This window comes from Triturus cristatus, chromosome 8, assembly GCF_964204655.1.
Source record: "Triturus cristatus chromosome 8, aTriCri1.1, whole genome shotgun sequence".
In the NCBI taxonomy this organism is placed as follows: domain Eukaryota; kingdom Metazoa; phylum Chordata; class Amphibia; order Caudata; family Salamandridae; genus Triturus; species Triturus cristatus.
The window spans coordinates 1,650,393,950-1,650,418,718 of record NC_140591.1 but is presented as its reverse complement, the minus strand read 5'-3'; the positions used below and the strand labels follow the sequence as shown (position 1 = coordinate 1,650,418,718).

The window sequence follows — 24,769 nt, the reverse complement described above, 5'->3', positions numbered from 1 at the left end:
CACTCTGAGGAGATTTGCTGTTCCTTCACCAAGTTTGCACTATGTGCTGATTGTGCTGTTGTTTTACCACAATGCACATGCTGAGATGAATGTGTTGCTGTTCTCTACAGGACACACTCTGGAATGATTGTGTTGCTGTTCTCTACAGGACACACTCTGGAATGATTGTGTTGTTGTTTACCAAAGCACACTCTGGAATGATTGTGCTGTTGTTTCCCACAGTGCACATGTTGAGATGACTTTGTTGTTGTTTCCCACAGCGCACATGCTGAGATAATTGTGTTGTTGTTTCACACAGTGCACATGCTGAGATGTTTGTGCTGCTGTTTCCACAGTACACACTCTGGAAATATTGTCCTGCTGTTTCCCACAGTGCACATGCTGGGATAATTGTGTTGTTGTTTTCGCAGTACACACTCAAGAATGATTGTGTTGTTGTTTCCCACAGTGCAAATGCTGAGATGATTGTGTAGCTGTTTTCCACAGTGCACACGTTGAGATGACTGTGTTTTTGTTCCCCACAGCACACATGCTGAGATGGCTGTTTTGTGTTTTCCACAGCGCACATGCTGACATGATTGTGTTCTTGTTTTCCAGACATGGGATTGACATAATCAAAGATATGAGGCATCTTCTAACCGGTGTCACAGACCTGGACATTGCTAATGGAGGGATACCCTCCCAACTCTTGGTCCATGGGCTACTGGCTTTCCCTGTTGGACTTGGTGATTCTCATCAGTCATTTCTGGCTGCCGCACACTATGGTAAAGGGCGGGTTGTAATTGCAACACATGGGAACCAAATAAATACACTCGGTCTTAAAACCTTCCTCCTCAATGCAGTTTCTTGGCTCGATGCAGGGAGAAAAGGGAAGATTGGCATGGTGAGCAGGCTGAAGGGACTCCATGAACTTCTCAATGCGAACAATGTGGCAAGTGAATATTCTGACCTGGTCCCAAGTCTTAGCGTCTACTGCTGCCTTCAGGACAGTGATAGTGAGGTGCAGAAAATCCAAGCGTTTGTGGCTGAAGGAGGGGGTTTGCTCATTGGAGTCCAAGCCTGGTCATGGGCCATCGACAATCCAGCCCAAGATGCTATAGCAGAATATCCCTTCAATAAAATACTCAATACATTTGGAATCTCTGTTCTGGGTCAGACCTGCACTGCAAAAGCTTACAAAGCTATGAAGCCTGAAGATGCTCCACAGGTGTACCACTTCCGTAGAGCTCTTTCCAAGTTCCTCCAAGAGAGCAGTGGGAAGGTGGATTCAAAGCCATCTCCAGGATCTCAAAACAAAAAACTGGGGCAAGACTGTGTTGAATTTGTGAAGCTCCCAGGTGAAGGCTCTGCAACGGTCCACTCTATCCACCAAATGTTGAAGGATCTGCTGCGCCGCACCGGGGTTCTGGAAGTGAGCGAAAGAAATTCGATTGGAGTCAACTCCAACAAGTACCCACTGATTTGTTTGTCAAAACCTCTCTATGAACATTACCCTGAGTTGTTTGAAGTCTACCAGAACCCTAAGTTGTCCGACCTATCTGACGTCAGTGTGTCCATTGATGCCAACAATAAAGGTATAGTTAAAATCCATATCTGCAGTTGCTAAATATTTGGGCTTAATGTGGTTGATTAGAAGGAAAACTCTTCTCCCTCATCATGAAGTGTGGCCTAGTTCTCCCTGAGGCCATTATATCAGTATAGTGATTCTTCTGATGTATCTTCTAATTGTTTCTCTGCTTTTACTATGGTTTCTTCTTCATATATTTTATTATTTTACTGGGTTTTATATATTGTGTATCGTCTTAGATTAAGCTGATTGTGATTCTTACTGTTTTATGCCCCTTTACACTTAAATGCTTTTGTTTACTTTTATGGCTTTGTGCCGAAAGAATGTTATTTTGAACTGAACTGATTGTTGATGAATCGAGTCGGCTCAGTAGCTCTATTGTCCCTTTGAATATTGCAGTTCAGGTGGTCTCTTCTGTTGGTGTGGCAGGAAAAAGAAGAAGGTGAATCCCTGCAGTAAATCTAAATGTCCCAGAGTAACTCCCAGTAGGACAAAGGAGTTGGACATTAAACAAAAAGACTCTTTGAAGTCGTGCTCGATAAATTAATTGATGTCATTTATAGTAAATTGCAATTAAATTTTGATTGACTAGTTGCAATAGAGACCGTGTTAACCATAGGTAAAACCTTCACAGCATCTTCTGTAGTTCCGCTGGTCTACCTTCCCCAAGTGGCTACCTCCTCTGTTGTGCCTTGACTGTTAGTGATGAGGTGCAGGGTGCAAGAAGAGAACGTTTTAATAGTGAGTCTCTAGTTTTACAAACCCCTCCCTCATCAATCGTTGCATCGAAGGATAATTCATCCACTTGCCAACATATGGGCGGAAGATTGACTCTATTGCAGAGGAGCTAGGAAGACCCAAATCCGGCGGTGATAACTCACACTATTTAACTCGTGGAACAGTGACTGAGGTCTTAGGTAACTCAAGGGCTGTAAATCTGCCCCCTCTTAACAATTATGTGCTCATTAACTTTCCTCCAGAGGCTACCCCTTATGTTTTGGTTCTTGGCAATGCCCCCCACCTTAAACCATACGCTTCTGAAAACGTTCATCAGTTGAAGAATAAAGTGACCCATGGCTGGGGTTGCACTCTTCTTTGGGTGGCCAAATTGGTGGCTTGATTAACCATGTTAGAAGTGTGAACTGGATTGCCAATAATGGGAAAGAATTGGGATGCGATTGTGTGATAATACATTTTAACAGGACCTTAGTGGTGGGGAGAATCCTCACATCCATTGGGAGGGAACACAATACCAATATTTCTACTGCAATTTTGGCCCTTCCACTAGGCTTTCTTTTGATAGGCTGGAGGCACTGGGGCTGATCCCTCAGAATGCATCTAGGCTCCTGTCCCAGGATTGGTGTGGAGACCGTGTAGTTCCCTTTCAGGTGGCCACCTCTAATAGATATACACCCCTCTGAGCTCCCCTGACAAATGTGCCTGACTGCTGGAGCAGGAGGATCTGCCTGGAACGTTGCTGGACTCTCTTCTAAATTCAAGGATGGGAATTGTTTAACTTCTATTCGTGGATTTGAGATAATTTGTCTTCAGGAAACTTGGGCTATTAGTAATTGATTTTTCCTAGAGGGGCTATAAATCTTTTTTTGAAGCTGCAAAGGAGTCTCAGGCAGGTCGACCCAATGGTGGTTTGAATATTTATGCCTCTGTTTCAGTGAAAGGAAAATTTGAGGTACTTAACACAAAGGTTTCTACCCTCCATGCACCCTATTCCTTTGCAGGGTCTGTTAAATTTAAGCTGTTGAATTTCCATTACGCTAAATCTGAAAATGTTGATATGTGCAACATTCACATTCTGGGCCTTTTTCTTTGAGTGCAGGAAGGTACTAACAAGGCGGGAGCCAATTTTATACTCGGAGGTGATTTTAACATACATCTTTGTGGGCACCCTTCCGCAGTGGCCAATGGTGTCCAATGTTTCATGCTTTCAGCTGATCCTCTCACCAAGGCACGTTGTTAAATTGGATCTTGAACACATTTAATCTGGTCAGTTCTCTTAATGGTATCTATTCCTCCAAAGGTTTATTTTTCCACCCCACATTCACAGGGAAGGGGAGTGTTACAATGATCAATGTTAGTTTTGTTTCAGCTCCCATCTTTCTCAACATCAGAAATATCACAATTCTGCAGAGCCCCTTCAGTGACCACAATCCTGTTTGTCCATCCGTATGTTGGACCCGGGCTTTGCGTAGGAGCACACTAGTGGTTAATAGCTCCTTCCAGATAGCCAGGGTAGAAGACTTTGGCGGTCACAAGTAATCCCTGTAAGTTTTAACCAGTCCCTTTACTTAGGATGTGCCTCAGCGTTTACAAATTGCCTGATTAGTAACTCGGATCCCAGAGTGATGTTGGGGGCCTTTGGTTCTATCGCCCATACTGTTTCCTTACTCTTGGTTGATCTGGTGCCCAAACAGCACTTCATGGGACCCAAATGGTTTGATAAGAGGTGTCCCCAACCGCTGAGGTATTTAAAACGTGCCTTGCATACTAAACCCAGGGATTTTGCCCACATTAAGACTTGTTGTAAAACTTACAAGTTGGAAACTGCAAGACACAGGAATGCTTTAAGAGATGTAGGACAAGATGTACAAACAATTTTAGCATGCGCAAACAGGTTAGCGACCCGTTTGCGCATGCTAAAATTGTCATGGCCATGTACCAACACAATTTTGCGAGTCACAAATTAATTGCGGCTCGCAAAAAAGTGTTTAGAGTCTCGCTATTTGGAAGGGGTGTTCGCTTCCAAATAGCGTGTCTCAAACCCATGTACTAATGTTTTGCGACCGCAATTGGGGTCACAAAACAATTGCAATTTCCACCTACTTCAAATAGGTAGTAATGCATTTGCAAATGGGAAGGGGTCCCTAAGGGACCCCTTCCCATTTGCAAATGCATGCAAAATTTTTTAAGGGCAGACAGTGGTCCCAGGGAACACTGCCTGCCCTTAAAATACGTAAAAGAAAACGCTTAATTTTGTTTTTAAATGCATCCCATTTTCCTTTAAGGAAAACGGGCTGCATTAAAAAAAAATGCTTTATTTAAAAGCAGTCCCAGGCATGGTGGTCTGCTGAGCCCAGCAGGCCACCATCCCTGGGAGGGCCTGTCATTCTCAATGGGCTTGCAAATTACGAGGGGCTCATTAATATTAATGAGCCTCGCAATTTGCAACCCCATTGGGAATTGCAAACAGTGTTAAACACACTGTTGTACATTTGATTTTGCGCCTGGTAATTTGTCGCAAATTGCGAGGCGCAAAATCAAACGGCTGTACATCTGGCCCATAGTGCTGGACAATTTACTTGAGGCAAGCACGTTGAGATGCAGTACCAAATTCTGGAGCATCATGAACAATCTCCTATTTGCCTTGGATGGCAAAGCCGAACTACCCTCAAACATTTGAACCAAGACAGTTGGGTTTCCTTTTTTGATGGTGTATAAAGTAGTGTTCCCCGATCTCTACAGGAGGACGAGTGGTAGAAGGTACTCCCAAGTTGCTGTTCACACTAGATGAGGCCTAAGAACAAGGCCCTAGAGCCAGACCGGGTCTGGTGTCTTAGTGAACTAATGAGTCCACTTTAGGGACCTGTTTATGACCTCATGGTCATAGGTTCAAATCCCGCCGGGCCCATTCAGCCTTTCATCTTTCTGAGGTCGATAAAATGAGTACTAAAAAGTTGGATAACAATAAACATCTGTTATTCAGCGCCAAGGTACCCTTGGCCGAACGTGTGCTTTACAAATACATGATATGTTAGGGCCAGATGGTATACCACCAGGACCTATACATTAATGATATAGAGGTCTGGGCTCCAGTCTTGACACAAACTCTGAATGCTGCAGATTTAGAGGGTCCCCACAATCATGGGCTACTTCTATTATTGTTCCTGTTCTTAATAAGGGGGACAGGGATAACCCTCAATGCTACAGGCCTATATCCCTGATAGACTAGTGGTACAGGTGGTGGGGCGTGCCCTACAGGCCAGATTAGCATCGTGGGTTGAGGAATATATCTTATCCTGTGTAGTATGACTTTTGCAAGGGGGGTCAACAGTGGGCCAATGTTTAAATTTGTACTTGGTCTTCAGTAAACACACAGTTGATCACTCATTTTCCATCCATTTAGCCTTTATGGATCCCACTTCAGTCTTTGACCGGGTCAAAAGAAACAAGTTGTGGCATTTTATGTTATCCAAAGGGGTGGATCGAGAAATAGATTATTTTCCAAGAGATCTCAATGCTAAGACTTTGGCCTCAGTGCATTATTCAAATAACCTCGATCGCACCCACTGTTTTATTATTGGCAGTGGCAGTTCCTCCTGGGACCCAGCAGCTGCAAGCCCCAGTAAGCACAGGAACAGCACAGTTTTCATGGAGTCACAGTCCCTATATTTATAGTACATTTCTCCTTTGTCTGCGCTGTCACAGGGCTTGGGGGAACCAGTTCCAACTGGTTCTGGGGGCTGTTGAAGCTCTTGGTATACAGTGCTCACACCCTCCTTTGTTAGATGGGGGCTCAGTAATCAGACCACCACAGGGGGGCGGAGCCAGCATTCACCTTGGCAGGCACAGACCTAGTCAGGGGACTACTCCTCCCACTACTCCGAATGCAGATGTCCCATTCAGCCTAGTGCTGACTCACCCTGCCCCTCCTGGAGCCACACACACCCCACCAGCCCCTGTAACTCAAACTCAGACATGCAATCCACATCAGACAGGCAGACACATAGCACACAGAAATGCCAACTTCTAAAAGTGGCATTTCTAAAATAGTTATAATAAATCTGCGCACACCATTGCTCAGCATTTATTATTCCTATTCCAACCATACCAAACTTGACCACACTGCCCCTCTCATATCAGGAATTACCTCTGAAACACTTATCAGGGAATCCACAATAGATTCCCAAGGGAGGGCAGCCTCACAGCAGTGAGAAACCAAAATGGCTGTTTGTCACTACCAGAACATGTCACACACGTAAGGTACATGTCCTATCTTTTACCTAAAATGCACCCATAGGGCTAGCTAGGGCCTACCTTAGGGGTGATTGACGTAGTAAAAGGTGGGTCATAGACATGGCACACACTTTAGGTGCCACGTCACAGCGTCAGTAACACTGAGCCCACAGGCACTGCAATGGCAGAGGCCTGAGATAGGATTGAAAGGCTAATTTGGTGGGTGGCACAATCAGCGCTGAAAGCCGGCCAGTAGCATTTAATTTACCAGCCCAGGGTATATGAGATACCACTTTACAAGATACTGACAGGTAAAACAAATATGCCAAACAGGTGAAGACCACTCTTTACCATATTTTTCACAGAGAGCACACACACTTTACACTGGACAGCAGTGCTAAAGTGCCCAGAGTCCTAAAACCACGAACACCATGTCAGAAAAAAGGCTAGGCAAAAGGCAAAAAGTTTAGGGATGACCCTGCAAAAAGGGCCAAGTCCAACACCCACGAGTTGGGTCTCAACCTGTACCGGTATCACTCTATGCAGATGAAGCAGTTTTAATGGTCAAAACGGCGAGGGGTTTGCCGTCTCTACTGGACTCCTTTGCAGCTCTTATGGATAACTTGGATTTGTCGGTTAACATTAATAAATCACGTAGAAAGACGGGAAAGGTATCATTGGAAAGTGGAGAATCTCCCCTTTCCAATGGTACCCCTCCCCAGTGGATCACTGCTTGGGGATTGCCCCAGAAGGGCAATCCCCAAGCAGGAATCCATCCACTAGACACCAGGGAGGGGGGAGCGGCCCCTTGGCAAGGGCCTTCGCTCGCCCCCAAAAACATTTGGCCATATTCGGTCTTTCTGCCCCCCCCCCCAGAAAGCCCTCTAAACGCCAGGGATTTTTTTGGGGGAAATTGATTTTAGGGTGGGAGCTGCCCAAAACGGACATGCCAATGCCCCCACCCCCGCCACAATTACAGCCTTTCTGCCCCCCCCCGGGGGGGGAAGATGGGGGCAGAATAGGGTTTGCAGGGGATTCTGGGTAGGGAAATGTTGGGCGGACCGACGCAAGCCATACCTTAAAGGACTTCCCCAGGAGTCTAGTTTTCATAAATGTGTGGGTTTGGTAGGTTTCCCTAGATGGCCGATGACCCCGGGGCCAAAAACTCATGGGAACCCCCTTGCAAAACCAGGTTGTTTTGTGATTGATAATTTTGAAGTCACCTCAATAGCTTTTGGGCCTTTGCCTGTCACGGGTACTTGACCCACCCACACAAGAGAGGTACCATTTTTCTCGGAAGACTTTGGGGAATGCGGGGTGGGTGGAATTTTGTGGACCCACGCAGATTCCAGAGCTTTACACCACAGAAATGGAAGGAAAATTTGTTTTTTAGGAAAAAGTTGAGGTTTGCAAGGGATTCTGGGTAAAAGAACCTGGTGAGAGCCAGACAAGGCACCCCATCCTGGATTCCCCTGGGTGTCTAGATCTAAAAAATGTATAGGTGTGCTAGGTTTCCCTTTGTGCCAGCAGAGCTAGGGTTCAAAATCTTCCGCTAGGCACTTTGCAAAACAGTGTCAGTTTTCACTGTGAAAATGGGAGGTGTCCACATTGCATTTTGGGCCGTTTCCTGTTACGGGCACTAGGCCTACCCACACATGTGAGGTACCATTTTTCTCGTAAGACTTTGGGTAACACGGGGTGGGTAGAATTTTGTGGATCCACGCAGATTCCAGAGCTTTACACCACTGAAATGGAAGGAAAATTTGTTTTTTAGGAAAAATGTTGAGGTTTGCAAGGGATTCTGGGTAAAAGAACCTAGTGAGAGCCAGACAAGTCACCCCATCCTGCATTCCTCTGGGTGTCTAGCTTTAAAAAATGTATAGGTTTGCTAGGTTTCCCTAGGTGCCGGCAGAGCTAGGGTTCAAAATCTACAGCTAGGCACTTTGCAAAAAAGGTTCAGTTTTCACTGTGAACATGTGCTGTGTCCACGTTGCCTTTTTTTGTCGTTTCCTGTCATGGGCACTAGGCCTACCCACACAAGTGAGGTACCATTGTTCTCAGAAGACTTTGGTGAATGCGGGGTGGGTGGAATTTTGTGGATCCATGCAGATTCCAGAACTTTCCACCACATAAATATGAGGAAAATATGTTCTTTTTTTTACAAAGTTTGAGGTTTCCAAGGTATGCTGGGTAACAGAATCTTGTGAGAGGCAGACAAGTCACCCCATCCTGGATTCCCCTTGGTGTCTAGTTTTAAAATAATTACAAGTTTGCTAAGTTTCCCTATGTGCCAGCTGCGCTAGGACCCAAAATCCACAGGTAGGCACATTGCTAAAAAAAAGTCGGTACCTAGAGGGCTTTCTGAAGCCCTACGGGGGAATCGGGAAGGGGATTACCCCGATATACCCCCAAGGGGGGCAGAAAGACTGTGACTATATTTTTGTGGGGATGGGGGCATTGGTATGCCCATTCTGGGCAGCCCCCACGCATAAAAAACCCAGCATAATCGCTGGCGCCTAGTGGTATTTCTGCCTCCCCCGGGGGGCAGATCAGGGGCCACTGCGGGGGGGGGAGAAAGACTGGAACTTCTCTGGGAGGGGTGTGGAGATTTTGTCATAACCATTTTGGTCAGCCCCACCCCTACACACAGGGCATATCTGTTTGCTCTGGCTTGAAGGGGTCTTACCGTTTCCGCCAAGCCATAGCAAACTGTGCTCCCCTTTGAGCAAGCGAGAGCATTTTGCTCTCACTTGCTGAACTCTGAGCATAATTGCTTTGACAGAGAGGAAGATGCATGTTAGCAGCTCCCTCTGTGTCAGAGCAATGCTGCCTCCCACAGGAGGCGGGGAGCCAGCAGGGACCACCGGAGCCAAGAGGCTCCCTTCGCTGACCCCAACTCATCTAAGTGGGTGCTCAGGGTGGGCAAGGGCACCTACTCTAGAGGCTGGAATGGGGACCCCAGGGCCGAAATCGGCCCAGGAGGGGGGCTGCACAGCACCCCTTCGCTTGTTGTAAAAAATAAAACAATAAACTAAAACAAAAGGCTGGGCCCCAGGGGATGGGGTTCCCGGGCTGAAATCGGCCCTGGAGTTGGCCACTCAGCCCCTCTCCCTTTAGGTTTTGACCCGTGTGGCCCTCCCCATTAAAAAAAAAGGCATGGCCCCGGGGATGGAGTCCCTGGGGCCTAAATTGGCCTAGCGAAGGAGGGCCATGCAGCATTCTTCCTGTAATTTTTTTAATTAAAAAATGTGGGACTGGCAAGTTGATGGAGGCCCGTCCCCTTTCTCCACTACTGCTAATGTCCCTCCTGGTACACTGCTTGTTGGGGGATGAAGTCCCCTTGGATGCTGAGGGTCCTTGGGGGAAAACTACCCCTCCTGTTACCTCCAGTAAGTCCCATACAGCAGGATTACTGAGTGGTCTTTGGATGCCTCGCCCCCTTTCTCCACCTCTCTGCAAATGCGCCTCCTGGCGAACTACTGGTTGAGAAATGAAATCCCCTTTACTCCTGAGGGTTCTTGGGGGCCATTTACTCCCCTTTTACCTACAGTAAGTCCCACACAGCGGTATTACTGAGAGGTTGTTGGTGGCAACATCCCGTTTCTCCACCACTCTGCAAAAGCGCCTCCTGGAGCACTACTAGTTGGAGGATGAAGTCCCCTTGGCTGCTGAGGGTCCTTGGGGAGAACAACTCCTCCTGTTACCTACAGTAAGTCCCACATAGCGGGATTCCTGGGAGCTGGACGGTGGACCCGCCCCCTTTCTCCACCACTCTGCAAACATGATTACTACTTAAAAAAACATAGAAATTCACTGAAAAATCAAAAGGTTACAGGGACGATTTTGTTAGAAATGAACATTAAAAACATTAGAAATTCCCTGAAAAAAAACAAAGGTTACAGGGACGTTATAGTTAGGAAATGGAATTATAAAAACCTTAGAAATTAAAAGAAAAAAACAAAGGTCACAGGGACGTTATAGTTAGGCTCAAGTTTCACTTGTACAAAACCAGAGAAATTCAGCAGTTATAGTATGGTGAGCTAACTATAAGTCACGCCCCCGTAATGCAATGCAATGCTTATGACTTAACAAATTACATCACTCATGACATGGCCAGTGACATCACTGATGGCATCACTGATGAAATCTCAAATGACATCACTGGTGGCATCATCCACAGAATCACTGACACACCCACTCACACCCTCATAGAACCTTTCATACACCCACTCCCACACAACCATTCACAAATCTATTCAGAGACTCATACCAGGACTTACACACCCACTCACTGGTTCATAGATCTACACACAGATCCACTCACTCACCTATACAGCTACTCATACACCCCCTCACTCACTAATACAGCCACTGACATATCCACTAATACACCAATACAGCCACTTAGTGTGTCAGTCACCCATAGAGCTACTCGCAAACCTACTCAATCAGCCATGTAGTCAATCACACAGCCACTTACTCACCCATACAGATACACACGCACCCACTTACTTACTCATACAGATGCTAACACATACTCACTCACATATACAGTCACTGACACAAACACACACTCATCCACTCACCTATACTGACTTTCACATATACAGTTACTCACCCATTTACCATACCATAACATATCCACTAACTGACCCACACAGTCATACACATACTCACCACCTATATAGCCACTCGCACATGCACTAACTAACCTCTAGATCCACTGACTCACCCACTCACTCATCCATGCAGGTAGTCCCACCCCCTCACCCACCCACATAGACACTCAGACACCAATACAGGTACTCGATCATCCAATCACTCACCCATACAGCCACTCACATACCCACTCACACACCCATACAGCCACTTAGACACCAACTAACAGATTGATACAGACATTCACACAACCAGTCACTCACCCAAACATTCACTGAGACACCTAATCACTCATTTTTGTAGTCATTCACAGACCAACGAATATTCTATACAGGCACTCATACAGCCACTGATTCATCAATACACATTGATATATATATTTAACACTTTTTAAAAACACTCACAGTCACTGTATGATGTAATCAGCGATGCCGTCAGTGATTTCATTTGAGATGTCATCAGTGATGTCACTGACCATGTAATGAGTGATGTAATATGTGAGGTTATATGCAGTGCATTGCAGTGGTGTGAGTTATATTTAGCTCACCTAACTATAACTGCAGAATTTTTCTGGCTTTGTACGAGTGAAACCTGAGCCTAACTATAACGTACCTGTAACCTTTGTTGGAAGATCGGCTGGGGTAACAGACATCATGCTGAGATCTAATTGGCTGCCACTACATCAACTAGGAAGCTTCTGCCAGCCATCATAGAACTCAGTACCTAAGAAAAAAGCACAAAAAAGATGTAGGTGGCAGGGTACAAATACCCTCGCCCCTAGGTCTGCTAATGGGGTCCCAGACTAAGTCTTTTCTCATTTTTTATTTTGCTACAAATTCATTGAGGATCTGCAAATCTGCAAAGGTCCAGAGCAAAAAAAAAAAAGCAAGGACACGCTTGAGGCCGAAATGTATTAAATAAGGAAGGGGGACCTTGTCGCCACCCCAAGCCTACAAAGGCCCAGGGACCCCATGTCCCAGGGCCAAGTATTAGAAGAAGGCAGAGTTATGTGCTGCTTCCCAGAGCCTAAGTAGGTACCAGATACCCCATCCCCCGGGGCTGAAATATAAACAAAAGGGGACTGGGGCAGTGTGGTCCTCCTCCCCAAGCATTAAAAATATGTCTGCTCCCAGTTAGCAGAAGCTTTAAGAATGCTCCCACTGGCTGGGAGCAGATTTCTGGGTTTATTTTCCTGTCTGCACTCCTGTGGCCAACCTCTCGCTGCATATGGCCAAAGGCCTTCCATAGTGTAAGGTTGGTTGTCTCTGGGTGAGTTATGGTTAGTTCAAGTGACTATAACTTGTGCTACTAAAGTAACAATAACTTGTGCCTTAGCCATGCACTGCTATTATCCCACATATTACATCACTCATGACATCTTCTATGACATCAGTGATGATATCAATGCAATATTTGCAATGACTGAATGGATGAGAAAACTGCGCATTGCAAATGTGCAAGCTACATTTACCTTAGGGCACGAGTTATAGTTACTTGAGATAACTATAACTATAACTGGTGAACTTCTATGGTTTTGTTAGTTTAATAATGTATGTTGTTACTAAACATTTCACCTAACTGTAAAGTTACGTTAAGCTTTGTTCTTTTCTGGGGAAAAAATGTATAGTGAGATTTTAGTTCTGTAGATTTTTCTTAAAATATTTCTATTCTTTCAATTGTGTAATTAATGTTACATCATTTAAAAAAAATCTTTAATGCAGTTTTTTAAATATTTGGAAATTGATTAATTTTTACATTTTTATTTTAACATTTAAAACAAATTGTGTAGTATTTGTTATTGTAAATATTCATATTTTACTTTTACATTATGTTATATGTGTAATGTTCATTTGTGTATTATTTTAGTTGGTATATTTGTGTTTTTTTTAAATTTTATTGTTTGTGGTATTTATTTATTTTTTCTGTTTTAGGTTGTTTTATTTGATGTGAGAATATTTCTCATTTCAACCTCCACATTTAACCACTTTACATAATGTGGTGAGTTTTACCAATACTTTCCCCAATGTGTAAAGGCAGAATAGTGAATCTGACCCCTCAAAGACCAACATTTTCCTCTGTGTTAAGTTTGAGATGGAAATAGAAATATCAGACCCAACCCACCCCTAAAGTCAAAACATTGTCCAGCGTAGTTAAGTTTGGAATAGGAATTCGAAATCTGGCAGCCCAAAGTCCAAGACTTTTACCAATGTGGCTAATTTTGGGGTGCAGTAGTAAATTGACTTGTCAACAACCAACACTTTTTCCGATGTGTTTAAGTTTTGAGTCGGAATTGTCACTCGGATACCCCCTTCCCAAAATTCAAAATCTTGTCAATGTGGTTAACATTAGAGTGGAATTGGCGAATTTGACCCCCGCCAAAATCCAACACATTCCTCAGTGTGGTTAAGTGTGGATTGAGAAAAGTAAACCAGCCTCCTCCCCCACAGTCCAATAGATTCCCTAATGTGGTTAACAATGGAGTAGAGGTAGCGGTAAATCTGACCTTTTAGTGTCACCATTTGGTAGTATTTTTATTTTTGTATATTACATACTAAGAATTTTTTTATTTCAAACTATTTTTATGTACCTATTTATTAACTATAATTAAACAAGCATTGGCATACCCAATAGGTCTCGCTTTTGGGACCTTATAAGTATTTAGTTATGCAGCACAATATCCTTGGTGTAACAACATCAACTGTTGCATGGCTAAACACTTATAAGGTCCCAAAGGTGAGACCTATTGGCTATGCCAATGCTTGTTTTTGCTTTTTGGTATGCACTCTCTAAGCATTGACAAAGCCAATAGATAGCGCATAGGTGAACTCTGCCAATGCTTTTTTTTAATGCAGTGTACAGCTTTGATCTGCACCTGTGCACTAACTTTGTTTGCAATCAGGTGCACATCGGGCCTGTGTTCTCTTCAATAACATGGGTCCTGTCCTTTAAATGTAAAACAATCTGTCACAATGAGTTCTCTTCACTGGCCCCCTGAACTGAAACACTTTCCCACCGTGCAAACACTTGCGAAGAGTTGAACTGTCCTGGTCATTTGCTGAACAAAATCTTTTTTTTTAAATGCTGTTCAGTTTGAAGGTAGTCTTGCGAGTCCCACTATGCTGGTAACATTGCCACAGTGATGGCGGCATCATTGCCACTGGCGAGTTTGCCAGCTTTGTTTTCATGGGCAACAAGTTGCATGTTGCTGCTTGCTCTGCAGGTGCCCCTTCAGGCGGGCAAGCAATCCGAGGAAGCCCACACAGGTTCCTTCATATCTACGGAATATGCCAGGATGATGAATTGGGAATTGTTGCATTGGATTGGAATAATAAAGGTGTAGAGAGAAAACAATGAGAGAATTCGAAACAGCTGCCTGAGGCTGTCAGTGGAGCGAACGGAAGGTGTTTGAGAAATAGCAGGAAACGTCCTGTTTGACTGGCGGTGCAGGTAGCGTTGCTCTGTTTAAAACCTATTAAAATATGAAAACAGAAGTGCAGATAGAAAACCCATTTGTGGCCATTAATATGCCCCTCTGTGTAAGTGAACACAGCAACCAGTAAAAAAAAATCTAAATGTTTCTACCTTGAAAATGTTTCTGTTCGTCTCCTTTCTTGGTCGTTGTAAATTGTTCAAGATCGTGAACAGCCCGGAAGAGTCCGGAGAAGAAATGATGGCACACGATTGAAGAAAAAAAAAGAAAGACAGAACGAATAAGTGAGGACGTCATCAAAAACATACATGTCACAAGCATGGGGGGTTGCAGAACCATAGGCACATATGAAATGATAAGGTGCGTGTACGCCTTTGAGACTGATCCCTTTGGGATGGGGCTCCTCGCAACCCTACAGTAAGCTGACGTCATGAGAGGAGCCATGCACGAGACTGTGTGTAATGCAGTGCAAACGGCATGGACCTCAGACGTTTCTGCACCAAAGATGGAGAAAAGGCTTCTTTGCTCCACATCTGTGCCCGGCTCTTTTTGGGCTCTGTAGTGTTTATTTAAGACAGTGTGAGGAGTGATGTCACGGCCACCGAAGGATTATCAACCATTTTTATAACACCAGGGCCGGGCTGGCAACCAAAACCGGCCCTGGCAAAGTGCTCGGCCTGCCCCCCCAGGGGTTGGGGGGTGCGGCCGAGCTGTTTGCCAGGGCCTGTTTCTGCCAATTTTGTTACAGGGGCCGATTTTGCGACTATGCTGCAAAAACAGGCCTGTAACAAAAACGGCCCCCAGGGGCCCTAAACCGCCCCCCGCCCTTGCGACCCACCGGGGGATTGCCCGATGCCCGCCACAGCCAGTCTGGCCCATTATAACACCCATATCAAATAGAACTTCGATTCTCTTCAGCCTGATGTTGCAGCTAATGCGAGTTTAAACATTGTACGTTGTTTGGATACTTGTGTCTAGCGTTAAAGTCGGGCCTAAAGTCAGAGACCCAGAACAAGTCGTCATTCCATACACAGGTAAGTGCTCTTTTCATGTCACGTGACCAGCCGCGACTCCCTTACTTTCAGTATATGCACGTTTACAGAAACGTTCATTCCACCTCAAGAAAATACATAAATCTATAATACAGACTGTTTTTGAAATACTCATTAATCTAGGATGCTAGTACTTCTTGTGCACAGCATCATAGCTGAATGCTTGCAAGTCAACTAAGGTGGCAAGTTCTATTATCGGATATTTGACTTCAAATGAGCATAAATGAAAATTATGGAAATTGAAATATTAGGTACTATCGTTTGTTGTGAAGGGGTCCATGTGCTGTATAGATAGTTTTGTCCTAATTAGATAGTCCGCTGTAGAGCTAGAATATAGTTATCGCAGTGAGGGGCAGACCTACAGCCTTTCGGAAATGGCGAATTTTCTGTGTTTTTTTGAATATTGGGGAATTCTCAGTGGTCTGTGGGGTTAAAGGAAGCGCGTCGCAGAAAGAAGTGACTTCTCCAGCAGCACTTAACTGCGCCCATCACCCCACGCTGGCTGTTTCAAATGCCACATTTAAACATTACGTGCAGGCTCCAATCTAACAACAAACATTGGCCATGAAAGTAAAGTGAAAGTGATCGTGCGCACATCATGACGAGAGAGGAAAGCCAGATGGCTCCTCTGCTCGTCATTGTGCGAAGGATGAAAGAATGTGCTCACAACTCCCCAGAGACAAGAATTGGAGTGGGGGGGAATTGTAAGGCGGAGAGAGGCACGCAAGGCTTAATGAGCCTTGACAGAAACACATGGTGGCTGCGCGTGTGCACACGCACGTGAACGTAAGCTTGAGGCCAGCAAGCCTCTGGTAGCACTTTGACAAACCCCCTTACTAAAAGTCTAGCAGCAGCGCATGCGCTGCTCTAGGGTCGACCTAAAAAAATGTTTTACTGGTACCCATTTTCTAAACACATTTTAACATATACAATTTTGTATAACAATATGTTTAGCTAACCAACTTTATTGTAAGGTATATTTATCAAGATGATATTGTGGCCCTTATTATGATGTCAGGTGGACCGCCACCGACAGAGCAACGGTCTGACTGATGAATTACCATAACAGTGTTGGAGTGCTGAGGGCAGGGGAAAGACCACCAGCTCTGACAGGATCTAGGATCCGGTTGGGGCGGCGGTTGGACTCCTATCCCTACAATGGAGGCAGGGCCTTCGCAGGCACTTCCATAGGGATTAGGATGTCCCTTTCCGACTGCCTCTTCATGGCGGTCTCACGGCCATGGAAAGGAAGACAGAAATGAACTCAGGGGGCCCCAAGCAGGGCCCTCAACCCCCGTGGGCCACTGGAATGTGGCCCTGGGGGCACATGTAGTGCCCCCATGTATATTCATGCGCCGTTTGCCAGGCACCTTTTCCACTGCCACAGCACAAGCTGCAGTTTTATTGAGCACATTCCGACCACCATGCTGGTAGTCCTATCGAAATATGGCGAGTGGGACAGTCGACTCCTTGTCGGTCTGTTTCATGCCCGCTGCGATGGAAATCAGTCACCCAACCGCCCGACCACCATCATAATAAACCCCTATATTTTGTTTTTAGTGCAAATAGATTCACATTGTACACGCAATAGAGTTTAGTGTGCATAGAGTTTTATTTATGAATAAACATTTTTTTAAATATTTAGAATCATTTTAACATGCAGGTAAATATTCAAAATTTTGATGGATTTATATGTTATGATATATTACTGTACTGTACAACTTTATTAGCTTTTTAAATAATTTTTTTATTATATTTGTTTAACATTTTGTACATTTTTAACAGGAAAATACATTGAAATATGTTAACATGTTTTAAATTAATTTACAATCATTAATTAAAAAATATGATATATTTTTTCTATTAGGAAGCAAGTCTTTTTTTTATCTCCATTATTATTTAAGGTTTTTTATTTTACAGTTTACTTGATTTTGTAGACTATCATCATCTTTTTGGGCTTGCCGTGGGCTGCTCCAGTCAGTTAAGACTCATTTAAAGTTATTATTTTAAGTTAGTTAGGTTAGTTTTTGCAAGTTAACATTACTTTATAATGTTGTTTGTTAGTTTATTATATATTACCTATTTTAGACTATCATCATCATTTTGGGCTTGCCTTGGGCTTCTCCAGTCAGTTAAGACTCATTTAAAGTTATTATTTTAAGTCAGTTAGGTTAGTTTTTGCAAGTTAACATTACTTTAATATGTTGTTTGTTAGTTTATTATATATTAGCTATTGTAGGTTACTGCTGTGGGTCTTATTGTAATTTCTAATATGTGTATGCATTTTGAGAGATTGTATGCTTTACTGTAAAAATCATTTTATGATGCTCTGTTTTAAATGTGGGTTGTAAATGTTATTTGAGTGGGTTTATCTTTTTTTGCTTTGAAGGTGTTTTTTATGCTGTACTTTATTTTTTACCTAGAATTATATTTGTTCAAGGCAAATAGTGTTTTTTTAGCCCAATTTTTTCATTTTACATTTTACATTTTTTGAGAGATTTTTGGTGTGCATTTTTGCAGGATTTTTTTGGGCTCGTGATTTTACTTCCCAGACCTTTCCATTGCAAAATCAGATGTATCATTTTATATTTACATTATTGAGTGGGAAGGGTTAATTTGTTGATGTTATATATACTGGTTTGTCATATTTTAATATGCTTTCTTATTGGGAAACAGCCTTTACAACGGAAGCGTAACAACGCATGCCATTACAACGCATGTCATTACAACGCGAAAGGCTTGTTGGAGGGGGTAGAAGGTGTTGGAGTTAACTCCAACACCTTCCCTACTGTTACACACACTGGAGTGGAAATAGTAGATTATATTATTCCAACTTCCAGCGCACCCCCGACAGCAAGTCGAGGTAAAGGTATGCGTTATAACGGCAAACGTTGTAATGGCATGAGTTATAACATCATACAACCTTTCTTATGAGGATATGTGTATTGGTGGTATATAAAAATGTGCTTAAGGTTTCATCGCTTTGTATATATATTTATTTTTTAACTATTACTGCAAATTTAAATTATCAAATTGAACAGTTATGTGTTCAATATTTATTTTCTTTTTCATATTGATATTTAAATGTTTCTTTAATGTTATTTAAAAAAAATTTTTAATAAAAAGAAATCTGGCTTTGGGAGGTTTAAATTGTTGTTTAGTGTGATGATTTTAAAGTGATGTTCTTACTGTTGAATTTAGAAAATAATTTGTCTTCATTGTTAGAAAATAGTAATACTTTGCTTTCTTGTATTCTGTGTTTTTCTTTAGTTTAGTTAGCTATTTTTTAGCTTTATTTCGGTAGGGATCCTTATCTCCTCGGAACTTTGTTGTATTTTAGTAGAGTGTAAGACTTCTTTCTCAAAGTGTTTCATGGAAGGAATTGAACCACCCTTAATCTGTGTTATTTGTGTTTGCTTTTTGGGACCCGGTTCCGCAACAAGACCTCCCCATAGGTCCACATCTGGCAGCGGTTAGAGCTAGGATGAACACCCACAGACCACACAAGAAATCTAGGGATCATCCTAGACAACAAGCTCAACATAACAGCCAAGTCAACGCTGTGAGCATCTCCTGCTTTCACATCCTACGCATCCTGCAAAAGTTCTTCAAAAGTTTGCCACAGAACAACAGACGGGAAACAGCTCCATCCCTCCCATCCGAGTAGGATGGCCCAACCTGCCAATACCTAATCTCCCTTTGTGCTACTGTATGGGAGGAATACTCAAAGGGCAACTGCCACTGTATTCAGTCATGCAACCAAGGACACAGGCTGCAGGCACCCAATAGTTAGGACAATGAAATGCCAACTTTCTAAAAGTAAGAAAAAGGGGGGGTCCTAGATGTAACATTCAAATGCTGCTAAACCAAATTAACAGACTAAAGGCCATCAATTTTAATTGATATGGGCTTGAAGCATTTATTTGCTACTTCGTTCTGTACCCTTTACTCCACATTGAATCATGGGTCAGGTAAGTGCGGACACGTTTCAGTAAAGAGCAAATTAGAGCAAATTATACATATTAAGGCAACAAATAAAACAAAGACATACAAAGACATACAAACTTTGTGATGAAGGAATGTGATGTAACAAACACTACATGAAGTGTGATACCCAATGCTGATCTGGCTGAACCCTCCAACTTCCGTCCGATTTCGCTACTTCCTGCCTTTTCCAAAGTTCTAGAAAAGCACGTCAACCAACAATTAACGCAGTTTGTAGACTCCCAAAACATATTACAGGCATCACAATCGGGTTTCAGAGCAGGGTTTTCTACAGAAACCATGCTCCTGGGAGTTACTGAAACTCTGCGCCATCATCTTGACATGGGTGAAACGGTGGCACTCATACTGCTTGATTTGAGTGCTGCTTTTGACACTGTGTCACACCCTGCCCTACTAGAAGCTCTACAATATTTGGACATTGTTGGTTCAGCATTCAAATGGCTTAAGGATTTTTTGACCAGCCGGACTTTTCAGGATTTTTCCCCATCTACTAGCTCTAAGTCCCACGCTTCTCCTTACGGAGTACCGCAGGGTTCGATCCTCAGACCATTATTGTTTAATATGTATGTTAGCCCCCTCGCCACAATAGCGAAAAAGTTGGGCTGTCTATCTTCTTGTATGCTGATGATACCCAGCTTATCTTCTCTTTGTCCACCAATGAGTCATCTATGGTATCATCTCTCCAGGTTGGGCTACAAAAGATAGCTAGCTAGCTGGATGCACACTGAAGTTCTCATTCTTGGGAAAAACAAAGATCTCTGGGGCCCCCGTCATTGGCCTCCTCAAATGGGCGTAGTTCTAGATGACCAGTTATCTATGAGGCAGCAACAGTCAAGGTCACCTCAACCACTTCACCATCCTGAAATGGCTCAGAAAAATACTCTGGATGTTACCTAGTCCCACACAAAGAGCAGTGATCCAGGCCTTGATTATGTCCAGGCTGGACTATGGCAACGTCCTGTACTTAGGAGCCAACAAGGAGGTGGTTCGAAAACTGCAGGTAGTGAAGAGCTCCGCGGCCCTACTGCTCTGCCATGTACCTAAAAAGGGCTCCATCTCAGGTTCTCTCCGTGACCTTCATTGTTTTAAGATAGAGAATCGTACCAAATTCAAGGCCCTATGCTACATGCATAAGATCAAATCGGGCACAGCGCCTCAGTATTTGAGTGCCTTAGTCCATCCTTATCTTCCTACACGCCTTCTTCGATCCTCTTCCCAGGCCAAATTTCTAGTCCCCAGGATCAACGGATGTGTTTTGGTGGCTGATCTTTCACTTACCTGGTCCCGCTACTATGGAATTCGCTCCCCACGCCTCTCCGGCACGAAACCAGCTACAACAGCTTTCGCAAAGGCCTAAAAACTTGGCTATTTAACCAGTAGTTGTCCTCCTTTTCCCTCGCGTTCTGTCTGTTGGCACCGGGAAACCTCCGGGTAGCTGTGCGCCTTATAAAATGAATAATAATAATAATATTAATAATATTGTAACAAACACTACATGAAGCGTGATACATATCAACAATTATCTAAACATTATATCACCAGTCTTAGTTCACAAACGGAGCAGCTACTAGGACAACCTTTAGCATCCACATTGTGTAACAATTTCAAGAAGCTGCTACCCACGGGGAAAAGAGACATTAGGCCCAGTAGTGAGACAATTCAAATAACATTTCTACTGGAGAAAACCTAATGAAAAGCGAAGTCCCTGCATTGTGCAATGCCGACGCTTTTCGATTCCCAAGGTGGTTTTTGGGATTCTCTTCAGGGCGTGGACTGGTTTATCGGATTGAATAGAGAAATAAATTTGCATGTTTCAGGCGAGGGGAGGCAGGTTAAAATGTCGATGGCACGATTTGCGCCAGACGGGCGGTGCTTTTACAAAAGGTATAAGAATGCTTGCTGTCTGTTAAATGGAAACCTATGTCAGGGACTGTCCAGGACTATGTCAGGAACACAGACAGGGACTTGGGCAAGGACTGGGAATGGGGTAGAAAACACAGAGAGGAGTACAGCTCTGCCCAGGATCACCCAGGGAGTCAGAGGATCCAAAGGGGAAGCCTGTACAAGTGAACAAGATGTCTAAGACCCAGAAAGGATAGGCACTTATGCAGCAATTTAGCATTCAGAAAAACTACATCCAGGACAAATGTGCAAGACATATATATGAAACAACATTAAGAATAAAGGGGAGTGTGAGGTAAAGCACTCAGGAGCTCCACACGGTAAGACTGAAGCTCAGTAAGTTTCTCACCCACAATGGCTGTTACAGATACTGACTGCAAATACCCACATATAGGATATGCATGCAAAGGCAGGGTCTGTGGAGCTTATACCTATGGTAATGTTATAACTCGCAGTGAACAAGAAACACCTCCTAGGTAGTCAGCTGTGCCCACGGATCCTGGCGATCAAACAGGAACAAACAGGAACACGCAAGGCAGTAACAGCAAGGGGGTAGAACTAAACACAAGCACAATAGACTAGGAGCTAACAAGGAGGAGTGCTTAACAAGAAAGCAAGGAAATCACATTGCACAATTGGCAGAAAGCAGGTAACAAACATACAAGGGAACAGAAGCAAGACAGCAGAATAGAAAGACCGCAAACTAGGAACTGGAACCAAGGAAATGGGAAGAAAGGCAGGGACTGGAAAATGATATACTGAAGGGGTGGCTACAAAGGTATACTAAAATAGTGCAGGTTCAGGAATAAAAAAAAACAAAGTAGCATTGAAGGCAGTGCTGGGACAGGAACACGAATTGAGCTAAGGATCAGGAGTCAAGGTAGCACTGCAGACAGTGCTAGTTCAGGAACAGGGAATTACTAAAGCCCAGGAGTCAAGGGAGCACTGCAGGCAGTGCTGGTTCAGGAACGGAGACATACTAAAGCTTCAGTAGTCAAGGTAGCACTTCAGGCAGTGCTAGTTCAGGAACAGGAAAACTGCTGCAGTTCAGGAACAAGGAATGCTAAGGTTCAGGAGTCAAGGTAGCACTGCAGGCAGTGCTAGTTTGGGAGGAGGGAAACTGCTGCAGCACAGAAACCAGGAATACTAAGGCTCAGAAGTCAAGGTAGCACTGCAGTCAATGATAATTCAGGGATAAGGAAAACAGCAGGAGCTAAGGAACAAGGAATAACTAAATCTCAGGAAACACTGGAAACAAGGATATCAAAAGCTCAGGAAACACTGGAACAAGGATCGGTCTCACCGGTATATAGCTACACTGACCAACACTGGACTGAATGGAGCCTGGGCTTAAAAGAGCTCACAGTAATCATATGCATCAGGTGTGAGCAGGCTAGCAGCAGCCAGCCACAAGTGAACTGGATTCCTCCACCCATCCTTGGCCTGCAGGGGTGGAGACGGAGCAGTGAGCAGGACATTCTAGGTAATGGAGTTTCCAGAATGAGCAGGCTGGATTCCATAAAACCCGACATGAATTGGGGATGGATCGCAATGTGCAAGTAGACCACTGAAAAGCCCCACTATTGGCCCCCCTGGTGGTGAGCACTAGAGCACATGGAGTGAATCATGACAACCTAGTTGTACTTTGGTTTGATGACTTTTGCCATGCTGGCGATGTTTTTTCTTCGATGCATCCTCTCAGTTCTGTCGGTTCAATAGCTGAAGATATAGCTTGAACAGAGCTGCTCCGCTACAAATTTCACTAAGCGGTAAAAAGAGTTGCGTCCTTTTGAAGTTCACACAGAAACCGACCACATCGCATCTCTTTGCAATCAGCTGTGAAGGTCATGTAATGGTGTATCATTCCCAGTTTCTCTCTCTGCAAAGAACAAAGTAGCAAATACATGCTTCAAGCCCTTATCAATTGAATTGATGGCCTTTAGTCTGTTAAATTGGTTCAGCAGCATTTGAATGTGACAGCTAGGACACCCCCTTTTTTCTTAGTTCTCTATGGCCCTGTCCAGCCACCTAGGGCCAAACCCCTTGTTACTAATAACTTTCAAAAAGCGGCAGAATTGTGAATTAACATTTGACCTTTCTATTAAAGAGGGTGTTAAATTAGAATTTGTTTAGGACCAAACGTGACTTTTGTACCTGTTCCCAATCAATAGTTAGTATTTATTAAATGTAATAAGGTAACTCAATGTTATGCAATGGCGAGGTATACGCCTTTCAATAGTGAAAACATAATTTAGTAGTTTTTTACTACCATGGGTGTTTGGACTAAATATTGAACTAAAAATGTTGTGATACATAAATATTGTGTCAAGAATACTAAGATATAAAAAATGTTGTGGGAATGAATGAATGAATGAATGAATTTGGGATTTGTATAGCGCATGGCTGCCCGGAAGCGTCCCAGCGCTGTGATTGTAGACCAACAACTGAGGGTAGAGGCTAAGGAGGGAGAGAAAATGTTATTGTGGGAAAAGGTGAGTTTTGAGAAGCTTCCGGAATTTCATATGATTAGGTTCAGACTGGAGTTGGATTGGGAGAGAGTTCCAGAGGGTTGCGGCGACCACCGAGAAACGGCGTCCACCAGTACGAGCTCTTTTAGTTCGGTGGACCTTGGCCAGGTTGCCTTGCGCTGACCGTAAGGGTCTGTTCGGGGTGTATGGGTAGAGCATAGATTTCAGCATTGGGGGTCCTTGATTTTGCATAGCTCTATGGGTGGTACAAAGGGACTTGAATTTGACCCTTTCGCGTATCGGCAACCAGGGCAGTGTCTTAAGGGCAGGTTTGGCTGAAAGTCTACGGGGGTGCCAGTGAGTATCCTTGCAGCGGCATTTTGTGTTCGCTGCAGGACATTGAGCGTGGCTTCAGGGGCACCCAAAAAAAGGGCATTGCAATAGTCCAATCTTGATAATATTAGACCTTGCATTAGCATTTTCTGGGAGGTTGCGGGAAGTAGTGGAAGAATCTTCCTGGTGGATCGAAGTAGACCAACACAGGTGCCGGCTGTTTTTTTGGCTTGTGTTGTCATGGAAAGATTCTGTTCCAGCCAGAAGCCTAAACTTTTAATTTCAGTTTTAGGCTGGGGGATGGGTCCTAGGCATGAAGGCCACATAGTAGTGGGGAGGGATGGTGGTTGGTGTCCCAAGAGCATAAGCTCGGTTTTTGACC

At 43.9% G+C, this 24,769-nt stretch overlaps 1 protein-coding gene across 1 annotated transcript in view; it reads left to right on the top strand.

Annotated features, from left to right (window-relative positions):
• LOC146808489 (TRPM8 channel-associated factor homolog) overlaps positions 1–24,769 on the top strand; it is a 153,195-nt gene that overhangs the window by 33,382 nt on the left and 95,044 nt on the right. The window contains exon 2 of the mRNA XM_085623579.1: positions 598–1,574. Coding sequence (XP_085479705.1) covers positions 598–1,574 — 977 coding nt within the window. The remainder of the gene's footprint in view (positions 1–597; positions 1,575–24,769) is intronic.